General features: G+C 46.6%; 1 protein-coding gene across 1 annotated transcript in view; it reads left to right on the top strand.

The window, feature by feature from the left end:
* The window catches only part of LOC118629678 (histone-arginine methyltransferase CARM1-like), a 231,674-nt gene that overhangs the window by 128,904 nt on the left and 81,825 nt on the right, over positions 1 to 20,945 (top strand). Inside the window, exons 3-4 of the mRNA XM_036261228.1 lie at positions 1,442 to 1,548; positions 2,351 to 2,455. Coding sequence (XP_036117121.1) covers positions 1,442 to 1,548; positions 2,351 to 2,455 — 212 coding nt within the window. The remainder of the gene's footprint in view (positions 1 to 1,441; positions 1,549 to 2,350; positions 2,456 to 20,945) is intronic.

Genomic DNA, 20,945 nt, shown 5'->3' with positions numbered 1-20,945 from the left:
TGAAAATAGATTCACCAAATTCATTAGTCATTTCCCCAAGTTGACATTTTAGAACTATTGATTGAGTGGCTGCTATGTTAGCACCATGCTTTAAAGAGAAAAATAAGATACATAAGGCTGGAATCCCTAAGTCATGCCCTAAAAGAGTTTGGTACAGATGGAGAGCTGGGTATTTTAAAAAACGGATAAATTCAGTAAAATATGAAATACAATGGTACGCTGGGAGAATGAGGTTAGAGCAAAGGTTCTCTTCCCTAGCTACACATGGAAACACTCTGGAGGCTTTCGATAAAACAGAGATGCTTCGTCCCCACCACACAGCATTGAATTAGCAGATCAGGATGAGGGGTCAGCATCCAGAGTTAGGCAGTTCTTCCCAGGTGATTCTAATCTGTGGCCAGGTGTCTGTGTCACAGCAGCTAATTGTGCTGATGGGTGTTCCAGAGCACAGCGCTGAGGGAGTGCTGGTTGAACTGCGTCCTGGAGGAAGGGTCGGAGATTTTGATGTCAAAAGTCAGTCTAAACAGAAGGAACAGGGGTTCAAAGTCAAGCAGTCAGACCAGGACCAGGTTGCTGTGGGGATGTGTTAAGTGCTTCTGCGTGACAGAGCGCGGGGGACGTAGTGAGGGGTGTGTGTGAAAGAAGAGAGGGCGTGGGTGCCCACTCGGCAGAGGGAACCCGAGGGCTGCCACTCATGGTGAGGGAGAGCGGGGCACCGGGACCCACGGGGGCTGGGAGGGAAAGGCCTGGTCACAGCGCCAGGAGGAGACGGGAGAGGTCACAGGCCGTGGGACCCCAGGGCAGGATTTAGAGACGTTTTTAAGGCAGAAGTCACCAAATTTGACAACACATGCTGTGTTAGTAACATCATTTCTGAGATTTTTTTTGAGCCTTCACTTTTGTATTTTTTTCCTCAAATAATAGAACGCCTTCCCTTGTGTTCACATACCCCCAGCTATTTTACCTTTTCTCTGTATGCCCCGAGAATTCCAGCTGTGAGAAACAGCAACCCTGTCACCGTGTAATAGAATGAGGGTTTACATACACACTAATTTACATGCACACATATTTTGTATTCACATGTACATGTTTTTCTTTATACTGTCAACAGTCACCTCCCCCAGAGCGCACACCGAGAACACGCCCGGGAGCTCAGGGAGCACGGGAGCTGGAGGACTCGACAAGCCCAGTCGTTTCTGTTCCCCTCTGCTCTCTCTCGTGATGTTCGCGAATGCAGATATGTCTGACAAGTGTAAATAAGGGTGTCACACCTCGGAGTGGTACCCATTTCCACCTTGCCATTCCTCATCTTGTGGGTGTTCAGCGACGAACGTGCTGTTACAATCTTCCAGTATTTTCTCAGTTGGAATTTTGTAGAGTGCAATGGTGAATTGTATGGTTTCCAAGATATAGACACATATTTGCTTCTTTCTCCTTGCAGAATTCAGCACATTTTCAAATACCTTGAAAAGATGCCGGAATGAGAAAAAGGAAAACTCAGTCTTTAGCCAGCGGACAGAAGAGGCGTCTGCCACCCAGTACTTCCAGGTCAGGGAAGTTGCCCAAGTGGAAATGAATTGTTTCAAGGTGACACACACCTGTGAATACACCTGAGCAGGGTGGTGGGTGGAGAGGAGACAGTTGATGCTGTGTTGCATGGTTCTGAGAGTGTGGTCCCCTAGCAGCAACAGGAGCATCACCTGGACTGGAATCCCTGCTCTGTCACTTATCATATTGTCAGGACTTGTGCAAGTTTCCGTATCTTTCTGAGCCTCAGTTTCCTTGGCTGGAGAATATAATTCATCTGATTGTTGTGATGATTACATTTGATATTAGAATGTATGTGAAGCACTTAGAATGGTGCCTGGCGATAGAACACTACCAGATGATGGCAGGTCCAATGAAGACCCTTATTGCTCATGGATTTGTATGCATCACTTCCCCCAACTGGCTCGCCTCATCAGGTTATTATCACTATCACCCCCTCCCTTAACCAGGAGTCCTGCCCAAGAACTATGTGCTCTCTGGGCTGATGGGACTCTTGGGCCTGGCCAATCACTCTTATTTCTCATATTTTTGATCTGTGCTCTCTCATAGTTCTGCTTTGGGAAGGACCCTGGGCACTTACCTGGCCATGATCTCGGCCTGAAACTATTGTACAGAGTAGCAGTCAGAAGTCTTGGGACTACTTCAGAGCTAAGCCTCACAAACAGGGCCAGAGTGGACCAGTCACTGGGCCTGTCAGAACCTCCGCTGGCCTGTGTGTTAGTCTAAGGCTGTAGGACCAGATGCTCATGCAGGGGCTGCCTCATGGGTGGTTAACGCTCCCTTATTTCTCTTTTCCTTGCAGTTCTATGGCTGCATTTCCCAGCAGCAGAACATGATGCAAGACTTTGTGAGGACAGCCACTTACCACAGGGCCATCCTCCAGAACCACATTGACTTTAGAGACAAGGTAATGCTGGCAGCCGGCCATTCATCTCTTATTAATGCTAGTAACCATGGTTAGAAGTCTTGTCAAAAACTAGAAACAAAGTTAAGCTTTGATGGAATTACCATAGGACCCAAAATTCCACTCCTAACTATGTACCCCTCCAGACTGAAAGTAGGTACTGTTTGTACATGACTGTGAAGCAGCACTACTCACAATAGCCCCAGAGTGGAAACAGTTCAAAAGCGCATCAATTTATGTGTAGATAGACAAACTGTGGTATAGCCATGCACTAGAGTACTAGGAATATTACTTCTATTTCTGTCATCCATGAAAAGGAATGTAAAGCCAATGTGCACTTCAGTGTGGGTGAACCATGAGAGCTCGCTAAGTGAAAGAAGCCCATGGCAGATGCTCCTATGATTCTATTTATAGGAAACACCCAGAATAAGCAAATCCATAGAGAGAAAGAAACTGGAAGTTCCCAGGGGCTCGGGGATGGGGAAGTTGGGAGTGGCTGCTTAGTGGGTACAGGGTTGCCTTTGGGGGTGATGAAAATGTCTTGGAACTTGATAGAGGTGATGGTTTCACAACATAGTGAATGTAGCAAATACCACTTAACTATACCCTTTAAAATGGTTAATTTTATGTTATATGAATTTTATCTCAATGAAGACATTATGCCCTGAGTGCCGGGAACTCAGGAGGCTGTGTGTGCTGTGTTTTGGTGCAGAGAAGGGTTCGGAGCTTGATTGCTACCTAAGGACTAACTCTCATTGTGCCACTTTACTTACTTTTTTTTTCATAGACTCCACAGGTGCCTGCGTTTTTTCCTTCACAAAATGGATCTGAATGATGAAGTGTTGTGAACACATTATATAAGTGCCATTCATTGTTCTCCTCCCTGTTAAACACACAAAGTGTTCAAAATACTATCCAGCTCATCTCAAAGATAAAAGTACTGCTCAGTGGCATCAGCAGTCATAGGATCTGGTTTCATATTTTCCCCATGTGTGATCTTAGGCAAAACACTACATTTCTCTGAGCCTCATGATCTGTCCCACTTCCACAGTAATTGTAGGTCTATGGCCTTTGAGATTGCAGTGTGAATTCCCCAGGAAGGGGGTGGTAGGACATTGAAATAATGATCCAAATGACTCATGCCTCCCTCTGTTCACATCCATTTGCAAAGTTATGTAGCTGCTGCTTTTATCAAGAAATAGTCCAATTTTTTTTTACTCCCTATTTCTGTGCTGTCCTTGTGATGTACTTTGATCAGTAGAATGACAGAGATGATGTTGGGTGAGTCTCAGAGCCTCGGCCTTAATGAGCCTGTGGCTTCTGGTCTCACCCTCTTGAAACCCTGAGACCACCATGCTGTGAGGAAGCCCGGGTTAGCGTACTGGAGGTTGAGGGGTCACGTAGAGGAGAACAGGGGCTATCCAGACAATAGGCAGCGCCAAGTGCCAGACCTACGAGTGAGGCCAAGCAAGACCAGCAGAGAAACTGCCCTGCCCTCCCTCCGACTTGGGAGAAAGAATAAATTGCTTCCCATTGAAGCCACTACATTGTGAGGTGGTTTGTTATGCAGCAAAAGCTCATTAAAACAGAGAGGTGATGAATAACATAGTTGAGATAAATAGGCCTCCAGTTAGAAGTTGATTTGCCCGTGGTTTGCTTTCTTCTATCATCTCCATTCTGCTGTTAAGCCCATCAAAAATTTTTTATTTTGCTTATTGTATTTTTCGATTCCAAGTTTCCATTTGGCTATTCTTCATATCATCTGTTTTTTGACTGAAACTTTCTACTTTTCCATTGATTTCAGCGGTGTTCACATTACTAATTAGAGCTTTTTTTTTTTTTTTATAATAGCTGCTTGAAAGTTTTGTCAGATGATTCTAACATCTATGTCACTGTTTTGTTAGTTTCAGGTGATTACCTTTTCCTAGGGAATTGAGATTTTCCTGATTCTTAACATGCCAAGAAATCTGGGGTTGTATTTTGTGCATTTTCGATATTATATTCTGAGACTCTAGGACTTGTTTAAAGCCTATGGATAATGTATTTTTGTTTTAGCATTTATTCAGCCTGGTTAGGTTCAGACTGTGAGGTCCACACCACGAGTTGATCTTCTGAGGGCTCTGGTTCCTACATCAGTTCAGTTTTCAAAGCTCTAGCAGTGCCATTTGGATCTGTCCCAGGTGCATGTCACCCGTGGCCAGTCACTGTGGCACCTAGGTAGAGTTCTCCGTTTGGATTTGCTAATTAAGAGCAATTCCATGCTTGTACAGGTTGAGGATAAACCAAGGAATTTATATATATAACAACAAAACCCAGACCGAGCCAGGTGGCTCAGTTGGTTGGAGCCTCATCCCTACACCAAAAGGCTGCAGGTTCGATTTCTGGTCAGAGCACCTACCTAGGTTGCAGGTTTGATCCCTGGTCGGGGCATATATGGGAAGCAACTGATTGATGTTTTTCTCACAACAATGTTTTTTTTTTTTCTCTTGCTCCTTTCTTCTCTCTCTCTAAAATCAGTAAACATAGCCTCAGGTGATGATTTAAAAGAAAAAGAGAACACCTTAATGGTTTGCTTTGCCAAGTTTCTTCTTCTCCACGATCTCCCTGGTACTTTTTGATCTCTAGGCCAAAAAGCTCGTTCAGCTGTGCACGTCTCTGACTTTGCTTACGTATTGGCCAGACAGAAAGAGAGGACAAAGGAAGAAAAAAAGCAATGGGGTTGGTCCCAGCCTGTGGGAGTGAGGGCACCATTGAAGGCGGACGAAGATTTCCTTCTCTCATAGTTCTCATAGTTTTGGGCTCCTGAAGGCTGACATGATTACCACAGAATGGCTGGGGACTAGAGCATGGAAGAAGGGCAGAAGGGGGATGGGGGGGGGAGGAAAAGAAAAGAGAAAGGAAAAAACAGAGGGTCTCCACACTGCCTCTGAGCATTAGGAGTTCCCCTTCTGGATGTTGGAGCCAGAACTAGAGGCATCTCGGGGAGCTCTCTTGTCTGCACACTGGTGCCCATTTTTGGTGTGTTGAGTTGAGTTCAGGCCATGAGTTGGGGATCAGGGGATATGGTTCAGTAGTATTTCAAATTCTGGTCTTCTTTCCCAATCTACTGCTACTGTTTACTTTTCAGTCCTCAAGTAACTGCTCTGTGCATTCTGTCCAGGTTTCACAGCTATACTCAGTGAGCGACAGGGTGACGTGGCTTTCTCCAGCTTACCCAGGACAGGACATTTTCTGAAAGCCAAACCTAGGTTCTCAGGTGGGGTGGGGATGACGGTAAGAGACAAAAGTAAGACCAGAAATGGCCATGCTTGGCTAAAGGGCCTCGTGTCTGGTCATAGGCCTTGAGGTGCCAGGACCCTTGGCATGCCTGGTTACAGTTATACAGCTAACATTCCTAATGAGGAGGACCCGTTAGGATGGGGGGTAGGCCGAGGACAGGGGAGAAAACCTTGTTTCTTTTGACACCTTATCTGGTATTCAAGATTGTGGGGAAGCAGTCTTATTGACTTAAGGTAGGTTTCTTGCAAAAAAAATATATATATATATAATAATAATAATTATTATTATTCAACTCTCAACTATTGATTCATAGCTTGAAGATGTTTTCAGGAGGTAATACTTTTATTTGGGGAAAATTCTCTCTCTCTAAATTTGTTTAGTTTGAATCTGTACTCTATTTTGTGTTTTCTATAATGTATTTTCTATGTATCTATAATCTGATTTTAATGTTGGTGACAGCTTCTAAAGACCACTCCCCAAACTACTTATCATTACTAATATTTGCATTAGATAACCCTGTCTCAGAATTCACATGGATTATGTCACTTGAACACTTTATTGATATATCTTTTCATCTGTAAAAATGAAGATAGTGGATCAGGTCTTCTTTATGGTCATTTTCAGCTCTAACCTCATCTGATTCTACAGAATACCCTCTCCCTGCCCATCCGAAATGGAATAAAACAGGCGTCCGTCTGCTGGGGTTTGTAAAGGTGATAATTCATCACATGGTTGATAATCAATTATATCCCTTTCCCCCTCTGAGTTGTGAACTGATTTAGAGGTAGACACCGATATCAGGTAGAAATCATATTAGTTTTATTGTTGGAATGCTGTTTGGAGTACAGGGCTTGAGCCTGTGGCCAAACAGATTCCTACTTTGTTTTTCCTCCAAACCAAACTTTTCTGCCCACTAAGCAGCTGGTCTCCCCAGACACATCAGAGCCCGCCCAGCAGGCTTCCACGTGCGGGGCTTGAGCACACGCTTGAGCAGGGAGTGGGCGGCTGGCCCCTTCCAAGCCCCGGGGCCAGGCCTGGTCCGTCCTGTGTCCCAGTCAGATGGTCACTTCCGTTAGGAGGAAAGAAGGAAGAGAGATGACCATTCTTACTTCCAGTGCTGCCCACTCCTGGGAGCCAATGTCCCTTCCCCTCTGAAGCTGGCAGAGCAAATTGTCCCAGTTTCAGTGTCCCAGGAACCCCCTCAGTCCCAGACAAACTACGATGGTTGGTCACCGTAACTCTACATCTGCCCCAAATCTGGATCTTTTAAAATCCTTTTTAGTGCCCAGGCCGGGTTGGCTCAGCAGTTGGAGCATCGGCCTGCAGACCAAAGAGTCTCGGGTTCGATTCTGGTCAAGGGCATGTACCTCAGTTGCGGTTCATCCCCGGCCCTGGTTGGGTTGTGAGGCAACCAGTCGATGTGGGTGAGGATTTAAAAAAAATAATAATGCTATTTAAAAAAAAAAGATAAAATTCTTTTTTTTTTTTTTTTTTTTGCTTTAACATACTGAAGACCTCTTTGAGTAACCCATGTGTTCATGGAGGATGCTACCTTTTCACTAAACCATTGTGTTCTTATCCATGGACACTGATTACCTAATGGCCAATACCAATGACTGTTATTTACCAATGGCTGTTATGTACTGAGGAACCCAGTGTATGCCAGCCCCATGCTAAGAGCTTTCCATGCGTTGTTTCTGTCTTAGTCTGCTTAGGCTGATGTAACAAAAACACCATGGAGTAGGTGGCTTAAACTGCAAACATTTACTTCTCATAGTCCAAGGTCAGTGTGTCTGTAGAGCTGGTGTCTGGTGAGGGCTTATTTGCTGGCTTGTAGACAGCAGCCTTCTTACCCTCACACGGCTAAAGGGGGAGAGGAAGCGAGCTCTCTCTTGTCTTTTGTTTAGAAGGGGCACTAATCCCATCACGAGGTCTCTACTCTTGTGACCTAAGTACCTCCCAAAGGCCACATCTTCAAATACCATCACACGGGGGGTTAGAATTTTGGAGGGCACACACAGTCAATCTATAGCAGTTTCTTCGGATTGTCATTATAGTTTTATTACTAGTATGTTTACCATTTTAGAGATGAGAGAACTGAGGCCTGGGAATGTTAGTAGTTTACCTGATTTAGTGCAGTGGGTAAATGAAAAGGCCAGGATTGGAATCCAGTTAGTCTTACTTAGAGCCCACGCACATAACCTCTGAAAAGTGCTGCCTGTTGGAAAACTGGCTGAAATTGCCAAGGGGATGCTTTTGTTTCTTTGAATGTAAGGATGGGGTGGGAACATGTGTGCACGCAGCAGCATTGCACAACGGTTATGTTCATCTGTTCCGGACCAGAATGCTGAGCTGGAGCTCCAGCGTGGCCCCTCACCATGCACCTGCCATAGACCGTTATGCTGTTTGCCTTGAGATCTTGCCCAGATGATCTGCCATCTCCGGGCTTCGATTTCCTTATCATAAGAGCCGTAGCTACTTCCTAGACTCTTTCAAGGTCAGGATGATACAGTGCATATGAAGCGCTCAGTCCATGGGTCACAGGTGAACTCAGTACATAGTAGCAACCATTAGTATTATTGATGGTTTGGGCACGGTGCTGCAGTTCCCACCTCTGCTATAATTTTAAATCTTTCAAATTCTGATTTTTCATTCTGCCTCCTCCATGCAGTTTTCATGAAAATCCTTTCTTGGCCAGAGCACTGCTGGCTGAGAACTCCATTTGGAATCCGTTCAGGAAACTGACCCTGCTGGAACCCACCCGTTCTTCTCCTCAGAGTTTCTGTTAATTGCCATCTGCCTATTTTTAGTTTCTTCAAGTGTGTGCTGGGTACAAGCAGGGAGAGTCCAGCCTGCTGAGGGTGTGGGGCTGTGTGAGCTGTAGGGTTTTAATTTGGAAATGTTTTGACACTTCATTCGTCAGGGCACCAGTTGCTGGAAACTTGTGAAAATAAGCAGGAGCCAAGAGCTTATTATTATTTTTTTTAATCAGCGTTTTCAGAGGAGAGATCCCCAGTTGCAACAGCTGCTCAGTGCATTCCAATGTGAGGTTGGCTCAGGCAGGAGGGGGTCAGGGATTTGAAATCTTCAAAATAAAACATAAATAACAACAACAAACATGCAAAGCAACCTGTTCAGATTGTCAGCTTATATTCAGATTTGCAGAGAGCCTGGGCTTAAGGCTCTTTCCACGTGAGCTTTCCTCGGGCTTGTCATCAGTTGGGTCAGAGGCTCCTGAGTTCATCTCTAATCCTGCTGTGAAATTCTCCTCCCACTTTAAACCACTGCACACTTTTGGTTACCCTGGCACACGGATGTGGCCTGACCTTACTCATCAGCGGGAATGAAGGCTGCAGCACAGGCCTTCCAAAGAGTCCTGTCTACAAGTGATGAAGTAGCTCTTGCTTCCTTACATTTTTTTAAAACCTCTTTAATGAGGTATGAATCACATTCAGAAAGCTGCACGTATTTAATGTATACAACTTGATGAGCTTGGAGATAAGTATACGTCTGTGGAATCATCGCCACAATCTATGCTATTAATGTATGCATCACTTCCAAAAGATTACTCCTGCCATCATCATCATCATCATCATTTGATAAGAACTTAACATAAGATCTACCTTTTCAGGAAATGTTTATGTATCTGATACAGAGTATTGTTAACTCTAGGCACTACGCTTTGCTGTAAATCTCTAGGAATTAAGACTTATCTTGCATAACTGAAACGTTGTACCCTATGACTAATACTTTCCTGTTTCCCCCTTTCTCCAGTCCCTAGAAACCACCATTCTATTCTCTGCTTCTATGCATTTGACTATTTTAAATACTTCATGTAAGTGGACACATGCAGTATTTGTCCTTCTGTGCCTTACTTCACTTTGAGTAATGTCCTCCAGGTTCATCCATGTTGTCAAAATGGCAGGGTCTCCTTTTTAAAGGCAGAATAATATTCCATTGTGAGTATAGACCACATTTTCTTTACCCAGTCTTCAAATTCTCTACTTCTCATCCCTGAGCATCATTATTAACCTGATGACAGAACCCTTGTTCAGAGCTGTGTAGGGAAGTGGGAAGAAAGGAAATAACTCATCACACCTGCTTAGGTCCTTTGCATTTCCTATCTCACGGAATCGCATTTCACGCTTGCGTGTTTGCCCGTTGGTTTAGAAACCAGCTCTTCTAATTTAATTTTTTCAAAGTTAAAAAAGGGAAAAGAATCTCCCCAAAGCACATAGGAACATTGAGGAACTGGGCTGAGAGGCTACATAACCAGGAATGATTTTCACAGTCATGCTGCAGAATTGACCTCAGGAAGATGGCAGTGCCGGCAGACATGGGCACTGCCACCTGCACAGCCTTCACCCTGTGCTGCGCTGGGTGATGTCCTAGCACCTCCCCCTGGTGTGCTGAGCCCGGAGGTAGCTGATACCTCGCCCGAGTGGATTCTGTGCCATCGAGTCTTCCCACTCTGAGCTTCTCATGCAAAGTGCATCGTATTGGCAGAGCGCAGTCATGCCTGTGCTATAGCTGTGAGCGTGCTGGACAGGAGCATCAGGCCCTCAGCTCCCCAGCCGGAGGCTGCCGCTGCCTCATAGTGGGGCATTTCCCACGCTTAGGAAGGGGTCAGATGCTGAGAGGAAAAAAAGTCAAATGCCCACTACACCATACAGAAAACATATATATTGTTAGTCTAATAGGATAGATAAAGGGACCAGATATACATCAATTTAACTTGCTTTTCTGTTCACATCCACTGAATGATAGAGCTGTATGCAAACTCAGGTCTGTCTGTATCCAAAGCCTGTACTGCAGGATGGTTTGGGGAGCAAAGCCATTCTTTATATGATAATCAGACTGATATTTTATTTATATGTGTGAGTTTTGGGTGTGTATGGGGGTGGGATATGATAGTGAAATACAATTATAGATAGATAGATAGATAGTTGACTCTTGAACAACACGGTTTGGATTTCACAAGCTCCCTTACACGCAGATATTTATCAGTACACACACAGTCAACCACCTGTATCCCTGGGTTTTACATCCATAGCTGGGACTCCTTATATGCAGAGGGTCAATCGTATGCATTGTTCTACATCATTTTATAGAAGGGATTTGAACCTTCATGGGCTTTGGTTTCCGCAGGGAATTCTAGAACCAATCCTCCAGAAATACTGAGGGACAACTGTATATTTATTGAAAAACAACAAGTGTGTGTGTGTGTGTGTGTGTGTGTGTGTGTGTGGTTTTATTTTTCACGTGGCTTGGGCTTTGGAAGCTGCTTTGGTTTCCTAGGGCTGCCATAACAAATTACCACAAACTGGGTAGCTTAGAACAGAAATGTATTGCCTGTCAGGTCTGGGGCCAGAAGTTAGAAATGAAGGTGTCAGCGGGGCCGTGCTCTTCGGAAGGCTCTAGGGAAGGACCCTCCTCTGACTGCCGGGAGTCCTTGGTGTCCCTGGACTTGTAGATGCATCACTTCAATCTCTGCCCCCGTTCTCACATGGCTTTCTTCCCAAGAGCCTGTGTCCCTGTGTGTCCATTTCTCCATCCCTATGACGACACCAGTCATGCTGGATTTAGGGCCCACCATAATCCAGTGTGATATCTTAGCTTGATATTTCTGTAAAAGACCCTTTTTCCAAATAAGGTCACATTCACAGGTTCTGGGTAGACATGAATTTGGGGGGACACTGTCAAACCCAGTGCAGAGGCCAAGGCTCATGTTAGGTCCTATAGCATAAGAACTCACCCCTGGAATTATTCTCTGCAATAGGGATTGAAATGAGGGGGGTAGAACATGGACTTCAGTTTTAACTGACCTCTTGGGCTTCCTAGCCCTAAGAAGGGGCCCCTCCATGGATTTCCTGACTGTGACTGTGAAGCAGATGGCGTGTTTTGCCAGGGCTCTCCTGAACTCGAACGGAATCTGCTCCCGAAAGGGCTCTGGAGAAAGACGCCAGAGTCGGCAGAGGAAAATGCTTCCATCTGGCGTGAACGCGCAGTGTGGCTCTCACGGAGCGCCAAGGAGACGGAACGAACAGTGGCCGCAGACTGCTCTTAGGGTATTGGAGAAAGAGGGAGCTGGGCTTCAATGCAATCGATGATGACTTGTGACCTTAATCTTTTTAAGGATATTTTTTTAATTGGGATAAAAACACTTAACACGTGGTTGCTGGAAGAATTCAGCGAGCTACCCCACGTGGAGGCTCAGCACAGCATCAGGATGCTGTGGGCATGACTGGGGAGCCAGACTCAGAAATCACTGCCGCTGCAAGGGTACGGCTGGCCTCGGCTTGTTAGGATCGACTGGGCTACGCTGCTGTAACAGTCGACCCCCAGGCCTCGGTGATTTAAACCAACAGATCTTTACTTCTTGCTCATGGTCCATGTCCGTTATGGGTTAGTGAAAGGCTGTGCTCTCTTCTCATTGCAGGACCCAGGCTGAAGGAACAGCCTCCTTGTGACATGTACTAGTTCCCATCCCAGAGGGAAGGAGAGAGGAGCACATCACACCCCTAGTTCTCAAATCTTCCTCCTGAAAATGACCTGTGTCACTAACGGCCACGTTACATGGGCCGAAGCCAGACATGTGGCCATTGCTAATTTCAAAAGGGCAAGAGAGTGCAGTTCTACTGTGTGCCCATAAGGAGAACCAGACGTCTTTGGTAAATGGCACTAATGACTATCATAACAGATGGCACTTTTGCAAAATCATTAAAGAAGGGACAGATTGCTAAGGTGATATTCTCAGCGCATCATCTGTGCATGGGAGGAAACTAGGAATGCGAGAGGGGGTTTGAAGGATTAATATTTTACTGATATGGTTTACTGGTTAACTTACTAGTCACTTCTGCCGGGTGGACTGCGTGCCCACTGAATGCAAGGCCTTTTAGAAAGTTCCCAGGACTGAATTTCTAACCCTTTACATTGCCTGTAAGACAACATCGCGAAGGGCCAGTTGGGAGCAACCACTGACTTTGCAAAGGCTTGCATAGAAGACTCCATGCCATAGTAACTTCTAAAGTAAAGGACTTTGCTTTAATGTCTGCTTTCCAGGATGAGCATGTAAGTAGATAAAGAGGATAAAGTCAGTGAGAACAGTTAAATTGGACAAAACAGTCAAAGAATGAGCAGATCAATGTGCTGTGCCAGCACCTACTCTTTTCTGGCAGTGAACCAGGAATTGGGCTTCAGTGAACTCAGAGCTTGTGCCTACATCCTTTTTTCTTCAGTTTCCTAAATCTGTGGAATTGACACCATCACTCAGCTTCAGAGTGGTGGCTTAGGTTTAGAAGTTAGAAGTTCCAGAAATCCAGAAAAGACAGACTCACCGAAAGCTGCCCATAATCGTGATGAATTTCATAGAACTACCACCACTCCTAGGTTCCCTGAGTCACAGGCCATGAGGCCAAGGCTTACCAGCTAGCACCCTCTCGGGGAGGGCCATCTCTCGGGAAAGCAGGAGGGAGGGAAAGTGCAGGCGTGTCTGTCCCTGAGCTGGCCACGTGTGGAAAACTGGCTGTTCCACGTCTCGGGGCATCTACAAAGAAGCCGCAGGAAGCCACTCCATCTTCCAGTAGGTCGTCCAGGGGAAGAAAAGGAGAATGCTTTATCCATGGGCTGCCATCTCCTATTGGTCAAAGTATGCCCCACAGGGTACTAACGCCCTTGCCCCGCAAGGTGCCCATGCGTGAGTGCCTAGTGGGCACTGGGGTGCTTGCCTCACGCCGCATAGCACAAGGCCGTCTGTGGTGGGAGGCAGGGGACGACACCACGTGGCGTGAGTGGGGTGAGCACTGTTTGCCGTGGCCCGAGGAGCAAGGAGAAGCCCCGGCAGCGGACTCCCTGGGCAGGAGAGGTTGTAGCGGCAGCAGTGAGACTCAGCTCCAGTTTTCAAAGATTAGCACAAGCAATTTCGAGAGCCACTCCGGCCAGAGAGCAAGGCGGGTGTTCCGTCCCGGCACCTTACGGAATGTGTGCGCGCGGCGGCCGCCCCGTCCGTGGTCACGCTTTCTGTGGTTCAGCTGCCCGCCGTCAATCACGGTTCGAAAACGTTAAACGGAAAAATTCCAGAAATAAACAATTCATACATTTTACATCGCACTCTGTTCTGAATAGCATGATAACATCTCACACCGTCCTGCTCTGTCCCTGTGTGGGAGGGATTGGAATCATCCCTTTGTCCAGCATATCCAGGCTGGATGTCTCCCCGCCTGTCAGTCATTTAGTAGTATCTTGGTCATCAGATTGACTGTCATAGTATCACAGTGCTTGTGTTCAAGTAACCCTTCTGTTACTTAATAATGGTCCCGAATTAATTCATATATTTTATTACAGCATAGTGTTAGAATTGTTCTTTTGTTTTTGTATATGCCCCTAGCAGGAACCGAACCCGGGACTCCCTGGTTCGCAGGCTGATGCTCCAATCACTGAGCCAAACCAGCCAGGGCTATAATTGTTCTATTTTGTTAGTTGTTGTTGTCAATCTGTTACTTTGCCTAATATATAAATTAAATTTTATCATAGGTATGTATGTATGTATAGGAGAAAACACACACACACACACACACAGAGTTCAGTATTATTTGAGGTATTTCCAGAGGGTCTGAGAATGTATTTACTGCAGATAAGGGGGGACATCACCCAAGCCAGGAACCTGGAGGGGGTCAATCAGACTTTGTTTTTCCTTTCCAGTCTCCAGATTCTTTGGTGTCTAACTCAACATTTTCGCAACTTTTTTATTCCTCTCCTCTCTGTCCCATGCTAATTCTTAGTTCTCATTTCTTTTGTATCTTTCCTGGAATATTGCAAACTAATTTCCAATTAGTTTCTCTACTTGTACCAGTTATCTTTGGCTTCAAGTAGGAGAAAAGTCCCACTCAAACTGGCTAACACAGTTGGAGGCAGTGTGACAAGGCGTTTTAATCCAATTATGCTGAGCACCACATCTGACTTTAACAGCGCTCAGGAAAGAAGAGGCATCTTCTCTGTGTGTCTGTATCGGAAGGGAGGAAATCTTTGCCAGTAGCCCACCAGCAGACTTCCCTTCAGATCTCATTAACAACGTTGTGTCCCATACCTAAGCCTAAAGCCATCACTGGCAAGGAGAAGGGAACCATGGATGATTGCCATCCACCAGTTGGATCCCCCCTCTGGGACCAGGGATGTATAGCCACGTGCATGAGGGTAAATACTCAATACAACTGAGGTTCTGAGGGGAAGGAGGGGGGACTAGTGTTGGTTAGGGACCACCCATGTCATTTCTGCTGCCTCTCCTCTTGTGCCCTCTGACCCAGGTCACCAGAATGCTGCTGCTGAAGGGCGAGTGTGCAGTAATTCTGCTGCTGAAAACATTTTCATGATCCCTCTTTGCTCAAGGATCAGGTCTAAGTTCCTCGTCTCGTATAGAAGACCATCTGTGATCAGGCATCTGCCAGTTTCTCCAGCTTTGCCCTTGCCATGTTCATGTCTCAGCCACACCTACTCGCACCTGCAAGAACACGTCGGGGTCCTGAGGAAATGGGCTGTCTTCCCACTGTGCCTGGCTCTGTCCTTCTCGGGCTCTTTTTCACGTGGATCCGTATTCCCCAAGCTCCTGCCCCTCCCCCCATTCCAGTGGCACCACATTGGCTCACTTTCAGTGTCCACTACCCGGGCCACCTCAGATCTTTCCAGGCCTCTTGGTGGAGTAGACTGTATTCCTCCTCCATACTTTGTGCCCTTCATATAACTCGAACATCACCACTGTCACACACTGTTGAACGACAGTCTCGTATATGTCTGTCTTCTTACCAGACAGTCATGCTGTATGCATCTTGGCATTCCCAGCACCTGGCAGTGCTCGGCAGTGGGTAACAGGAGAAACTTAGTAGATGTCTGATGAGGGATTGAGAGCCTAAGGCTTTAGAGCTGAGTGAGCCAGTCCTAGTCCATCAACATCATAGGAAGGGGCTTAGTCGAGGGACATAAGCTAAGAGAGAGAAACACATGTTGTATTTCCCATAATGCTAGAGGGAAATGGTTGGCAGACTGGTAAGAGGGTGGCTCAAAGCCTGGTGCCGGGTTCGCTGTGCCGTGCCAGGAGGCCAGGCGGAGTGCAGCGGGTGCTCGTCGGCGTGGGGTCCGCCTCCTGACCGGCGGGCAGCCCTGCAGCGGAAGGAGGTCTGACTGCACAGAAGGTGGGCAGTCCGTCTTCGGTGCCGCTGTCGAACTGCTCAGCCCTCGTTAAAGTGCTAATTCTCTGAACAAGATTCAACTCTAAGCTGCAAAAGCCACGAAGGGGTCTCTTCTGCAGCTCTTGAGATGATTTGGGATCTTTCTTCTCTGACCAAGCCCAGGGTAGGAGGTGTGATGGACTGCATTGGGCTGTGTGCCCGCGCTCATTCCCTTACTGCGGCGAACTTGTGCAGCCAAGAGTTTGGAGATTGGAAGAGTTGGGCGCAGTCTGTGGAGATGGGCAGCCCCTGGCAGGTAACGGTGATGATAAAAGTACCTGGCCCTGCGCAAGAGCACGGGGCACGTGGAACTTCTCGTGGTCCGTGGAGGCGTCTGCAGGTGTAATAACATAATGGCTGGCGGAAGCAGTCATGGCAGTGGCCGTGCCCGGGTGGGTAGGACCCAGAACGTAGGCGTGTAAGGCCCACAGAAACGGCAGCTGTGGAATTGGAATTCAGAGCAGCCATTGATATGCTCAAGAAAATAAAGGAAAATAAAATGAATGAATAAAAACTGGCATAACTTGAGGAATTCATTGTGGGATAATCAGGACCTCAGTTGGAAGACAGTTATAAAAATGCTGGGGTGAAAAAGAAAGCTGGTGTGACCGGTATTACTATAGCCTGAGTGCAAAGAATAACTTAGAATTGGAGATGAGGGGAGTGGCTAAGAGCATTGGGTTTGCATTAGATACATTTGTTTCTATCTCATCTCTGCAGTGTACTAAGCACATGACTTTAACTCCATCTTATTCTCAGCCTCTTTATCTACAACATGGAGAAAATGATTGTATCTTCATTTCAGAGCTATCACAAATAAATAAGTTAGTGCCTACAAAGTACTGAACAGGCCTAGCCCATAACTATAAAACAAATGGTACATATTTACTTTATTTTTCACTCTGTTGTGCAAGGGCAGTTTTATTTCACTTTCATAAGGACCTGGATATGCCTTGTTACTTTTAAGCTAGTAAATCCAGTTCAGTAGCTCTGAACCCACTTGGAGCCTTTTCAGCCCTGTCCAAACATTCTGCGGGGTTTCTTTGCTCAGGAAACCACAAGAGCATGTAAATTATCTGTACAAGAAAAATGATGATCCTAACATTTAAATATATATTTTTTAACTTACTTTACTTACAAATAAATTCATAGAACTTTGGTCACTGTTACACAGACCAATTGTTGACTTTTCCCTATTAGTCCTGGCAGGGATTTCACACCATTTTCTGGTGTTCCCCGAATTAATCATGTGTGCAGTTACTGCCTGTGTGTCCAGGGGCAGCCGGGATGAATTCTCTCCAGAGCAACATGGTAGTATCATGATAAATGGCAATGTCAGAAGTAAGTTATCCTTCGAAGGATGCTTGAGGTCTCTACGTTGGAGTGGATGCGCTATGCTCATAGCAGGTGCTTTCTCAAGGAGGTGACAGATTTGCACGCTATCTTCTAGAGTGTGACTCTGCCCCCTGTTTGTGGTCCTGAGACGCATTATAATTTATTCACTTTGTTCCACGGCTTTTAGTGAGTATCTCTACGGTGTGCCAGACTGCATGTTATATCAGAGATTCAATAGTGAGAAGCAGATGGCAGTTTTCCCCCTAGTAAAGCGTACATCCAGGGGAAGGAGCAGGTGACTTGTGATGAGTGTCGAGAAGGAAGGGTCTGAGGCTGTGGCGATGACGGAGCATCAGCAGGAGGACTTGACTGGGCCTGGGAGAGGAGCAAGGGTTAGGGAAGGTGGGGAGCTGTGTGGGATCTGAAGGAGGAGTTGGTAGACCAGCGGGGGGCCTGCAGGAGAGAGATGGCATCCTGACAGGGGGTTTAGGAGTTAAACAGTGGGCCTGTTATGAAGGTGTGGGTAGAGGTATGGGAACCAGCACGGGATGGGAAGCACCCTGGCACTAGCCAGAGTGGGGGTTTTACCACCACTAGGCCTAAAGGGCAAAGGGCAGGGCGGAAACCCGAGAGAACGGGCATATCTGTGAGAGATGGAAGGCCCACCAGAGCTGTGGCTTTTGGGGGCCACAACCAACTTGTTTCTTCCAGGAAGGAAGAAGCCAGGAGCAGAAATCCTCTGACCTCACTGTTCTCACCTCCCAAACTCCTGTTGTCTCTTCTCGTGACTGATCCCAACTGGAGTCCAATGGCAAGGACGCCCGTTGGTGTCGTCTGCGTAGGTCCACCTCCTGACAAAGAGCAGGATGGAGAAGAGCGGAGAATAGATCTGGAGGAACAAACTGAAAATATTTATCAAAATGGGCATTGAATAGGTAAAATAAAAACATTACTGTAGACTGATACCATCAAGTGTAGCGGGGAGCACCCCAGGCAAAGGGCACAGGTGCCAGGGCCGTGGGGAGGAAGGAGTGCCCCACCTTCCAGGGAGGCCTGTGTCAGGGCAAAGGCTGCTCGGTGATCAAAGGAGGGACCCAAGGGACGTGCTTGGATCAGAGACCATGAAGAAAGACAGGGTGAAGGTGTCAGGTCTGTGACGTGACTTGGAGGCCAGGCAGTAAGAAAGAGCTCAGGAAGCAGAGGACGAGCTTGGGTGAAGCAGTTGAGGACACAAGGCAGGGGCAGCCTGAGCTCATCCCTTTGAGTGCGAATTTTGGGGTGCAGGGGCACTCCCGGAGTACAAGGGCTGGCAGCGGTCATAAGCCTTTTCCAGAGCTATTTCAAGGTGAGGTTGGAATCAGGACACTCATTTAGTCAACAAATACTTATTAGTAGTTGTTATGTTTCCCAGTGTGCTAGGTGTTAAGAGATAAATGATGTGATTCTTGTCCTCGGAGAGCTCAGAGGCAGGGAAGATACACCTGTAAAGAAATATTTTTAATATCCTGTAGTAAGTGCTGTTGGACAGCCACGTCCCGGGTGCCAGCGAGCCCAGCCTACACTGACTGCGGACATGAGGTAATACACCCCTGAGGTGTGATATCTGAGCTGGGTCTGGAGTTCCCCAGGTAGCAAAATGAGAGGAGGTATTCACCTCAGGGAAATGTATTGGTCAGTATATGCCAGCTACTAAAACAAATGATCCCTAAATATCAGGGGTCTCACATAATAAAATTTATTTCTTGTTCATGCCATGCCCAGTGTGTTCTGAGTAGCTTTTCCCAAAGTGGTGACCCAGGGATTCAGGCTTTTTTCAACCCAACAGGTGGTTGCCAAGGGCCCTGTAGAGAGTGTGGGGAAGGCCCCCTAGACCCTTAACCACTGTGGCCCAGAAGTGACACTCATCAGTTCCCCTCACGTCCATTGGCCAGAGCTAGTCACATGACCACATGAAGCTGCAGGAGGGTGGGGCTGGTAGTCCTGCTGGGCAGCTGCTCCTCAGCAGCTCTTCTCTGAGAGCCTGAACCTTTGGTAGGCTGTCTCTCCCCAGGGGATTGCACCCTAGGGAGCCCAGAATCTGGGAAAGGGACACAGTTGCTGAACCCAGGGTGTGTGGGGAGGGAGGAAGAAGAGAATTAGGAAAAGGAGACCAGAAAAGTCAGTCATTGCTGGATTGCTCAGCCCTGAGGACGACACACCATAGAAACCGGACCTTCCTCTCTGGCAGCCTGGAAGATCAGCGGTGTTTCTTCGGGACGTGACGTGATCAGATTTACATCTCTTCACGGTGTACCCTGTCCTCTCATTTTTTTGCTGCACAAAAAGTGAGTCATGATGGTGCAGATTGCTGTCCGCTGGATTCTCGTTCCAGCTCTGCCGTTCACCAGCCCTGTTTCCTTGGGAAATAGTCTCCCCAAGCCTCAGTTTCCTCATCAACACAATGGGGACAGAACTGTGGACTCTCCATCCCAGGGAGGCATGAGGGTCAAATCTAAAACTGCTTTACAGAGTCAAGGGGATCTTATTACTCTCTTTGCCTCTGCCCAAGGGGAGAGATTTTTCCCTAGGGCAAGAAAGTATAACATCACGTCTGCCAAGGTCCTCAGACATGCCCAGTTCTTTGATGGTCTGCCGAGGGCACAGTAATAAACGGGCTCAAAGTAATCCCTGTGAGGCAAGAAAATATGATTAGAGGTATCTCCAAGGCTTCCTTGAGGTGCCATGTGAGAAAGTATCACACAGTTTTCTGTGCTGATGTCCCCTTATCTCCCAGTCTTGACCCCACCGGGAAAGGGCTGCGGTGGTATATTTCCATTGAAGCCTAAATATTTGCAGCCATTGGTTTTTCACCAGAGAATTTATTCTCAGCCTTCCACAGCTTTGTTTCCACGATTGCACGGTTTATGTAGAGAAGGCAAAATGTCCCTCTCTCTCCTCACCTTCTCCTACTAGCCCCAGACTGAAAATTCACTTATTGACTTTTTAAATATACACATTAGTTGGAAATAGCTGGCCTTCCATGGATAATACCAGCAAAAGATCAGATTCTTTTTCAAAGCTTAGGCTCTGTCCTGAAATAGACAAACAAGATTATTTGGGGTTTGAAATTAGGTATTGACACAAAGTACTTGGAAATTGCCTCAGTTTGGAATTTTTTACCTCTAGATGAGGGGTAGGTCTATCAAAGCCTCTTTCTACAAAATAAACTGATTTGCCAAAAGTGGAGCCATATCAGGCTCCCTCTGACTTCTGTGCCCATCCCCTTTCTCCTATGTCCCTCTCCTGGTGGTGAAACATTTCTTTGGTTTTTAGTCTGTAGGACCAAGAGAAGTGAACCTCAAGAGAAATGCTCTAAGATGTGCTTCCTGACACCCACCTGAGAGAAACAGAGAGCTCCATGCACCCCCTTCTAGGGCACCTCTCACCAGAGCAAGCAGGCGCCACTTCTATTGGCTCTTAGTTTTATATCCATGTTTTTTATAACGTGGAATCTAAGGTGTTAGGTTTGTCATTGAAGAAGGCTCTGGAAAGGGTTTTTGGATGTGGTGCATCTTTTTTGGTGGTCATGGATTGTACTCTCCAACTTAAAGTCTCCACTCCCTAAATAGCTGTCATGAGGTTCCTGCAGTGGACCAGGGGTCATGGGAAGAAGATGTATG

The sequence above is a fragment of the Molossus molossus genome, unplaced genomic scaffold, assembly GCF_014108415.1.
Source record: "Molossus molossus isolate mMolMol1 unplaced genomic scaffold, mMolMol1.p scaffold_m16_p_14, whole genome shotgun sequence".
NCBI lineage: Eukaryota > Metazoa > Chordata > Mammalia > Chiroptera > Molossidae > Molossus > Molossus molossus.
This window is presented reverse-complemented; position numbering and strand designations above follow the sequence as displayed.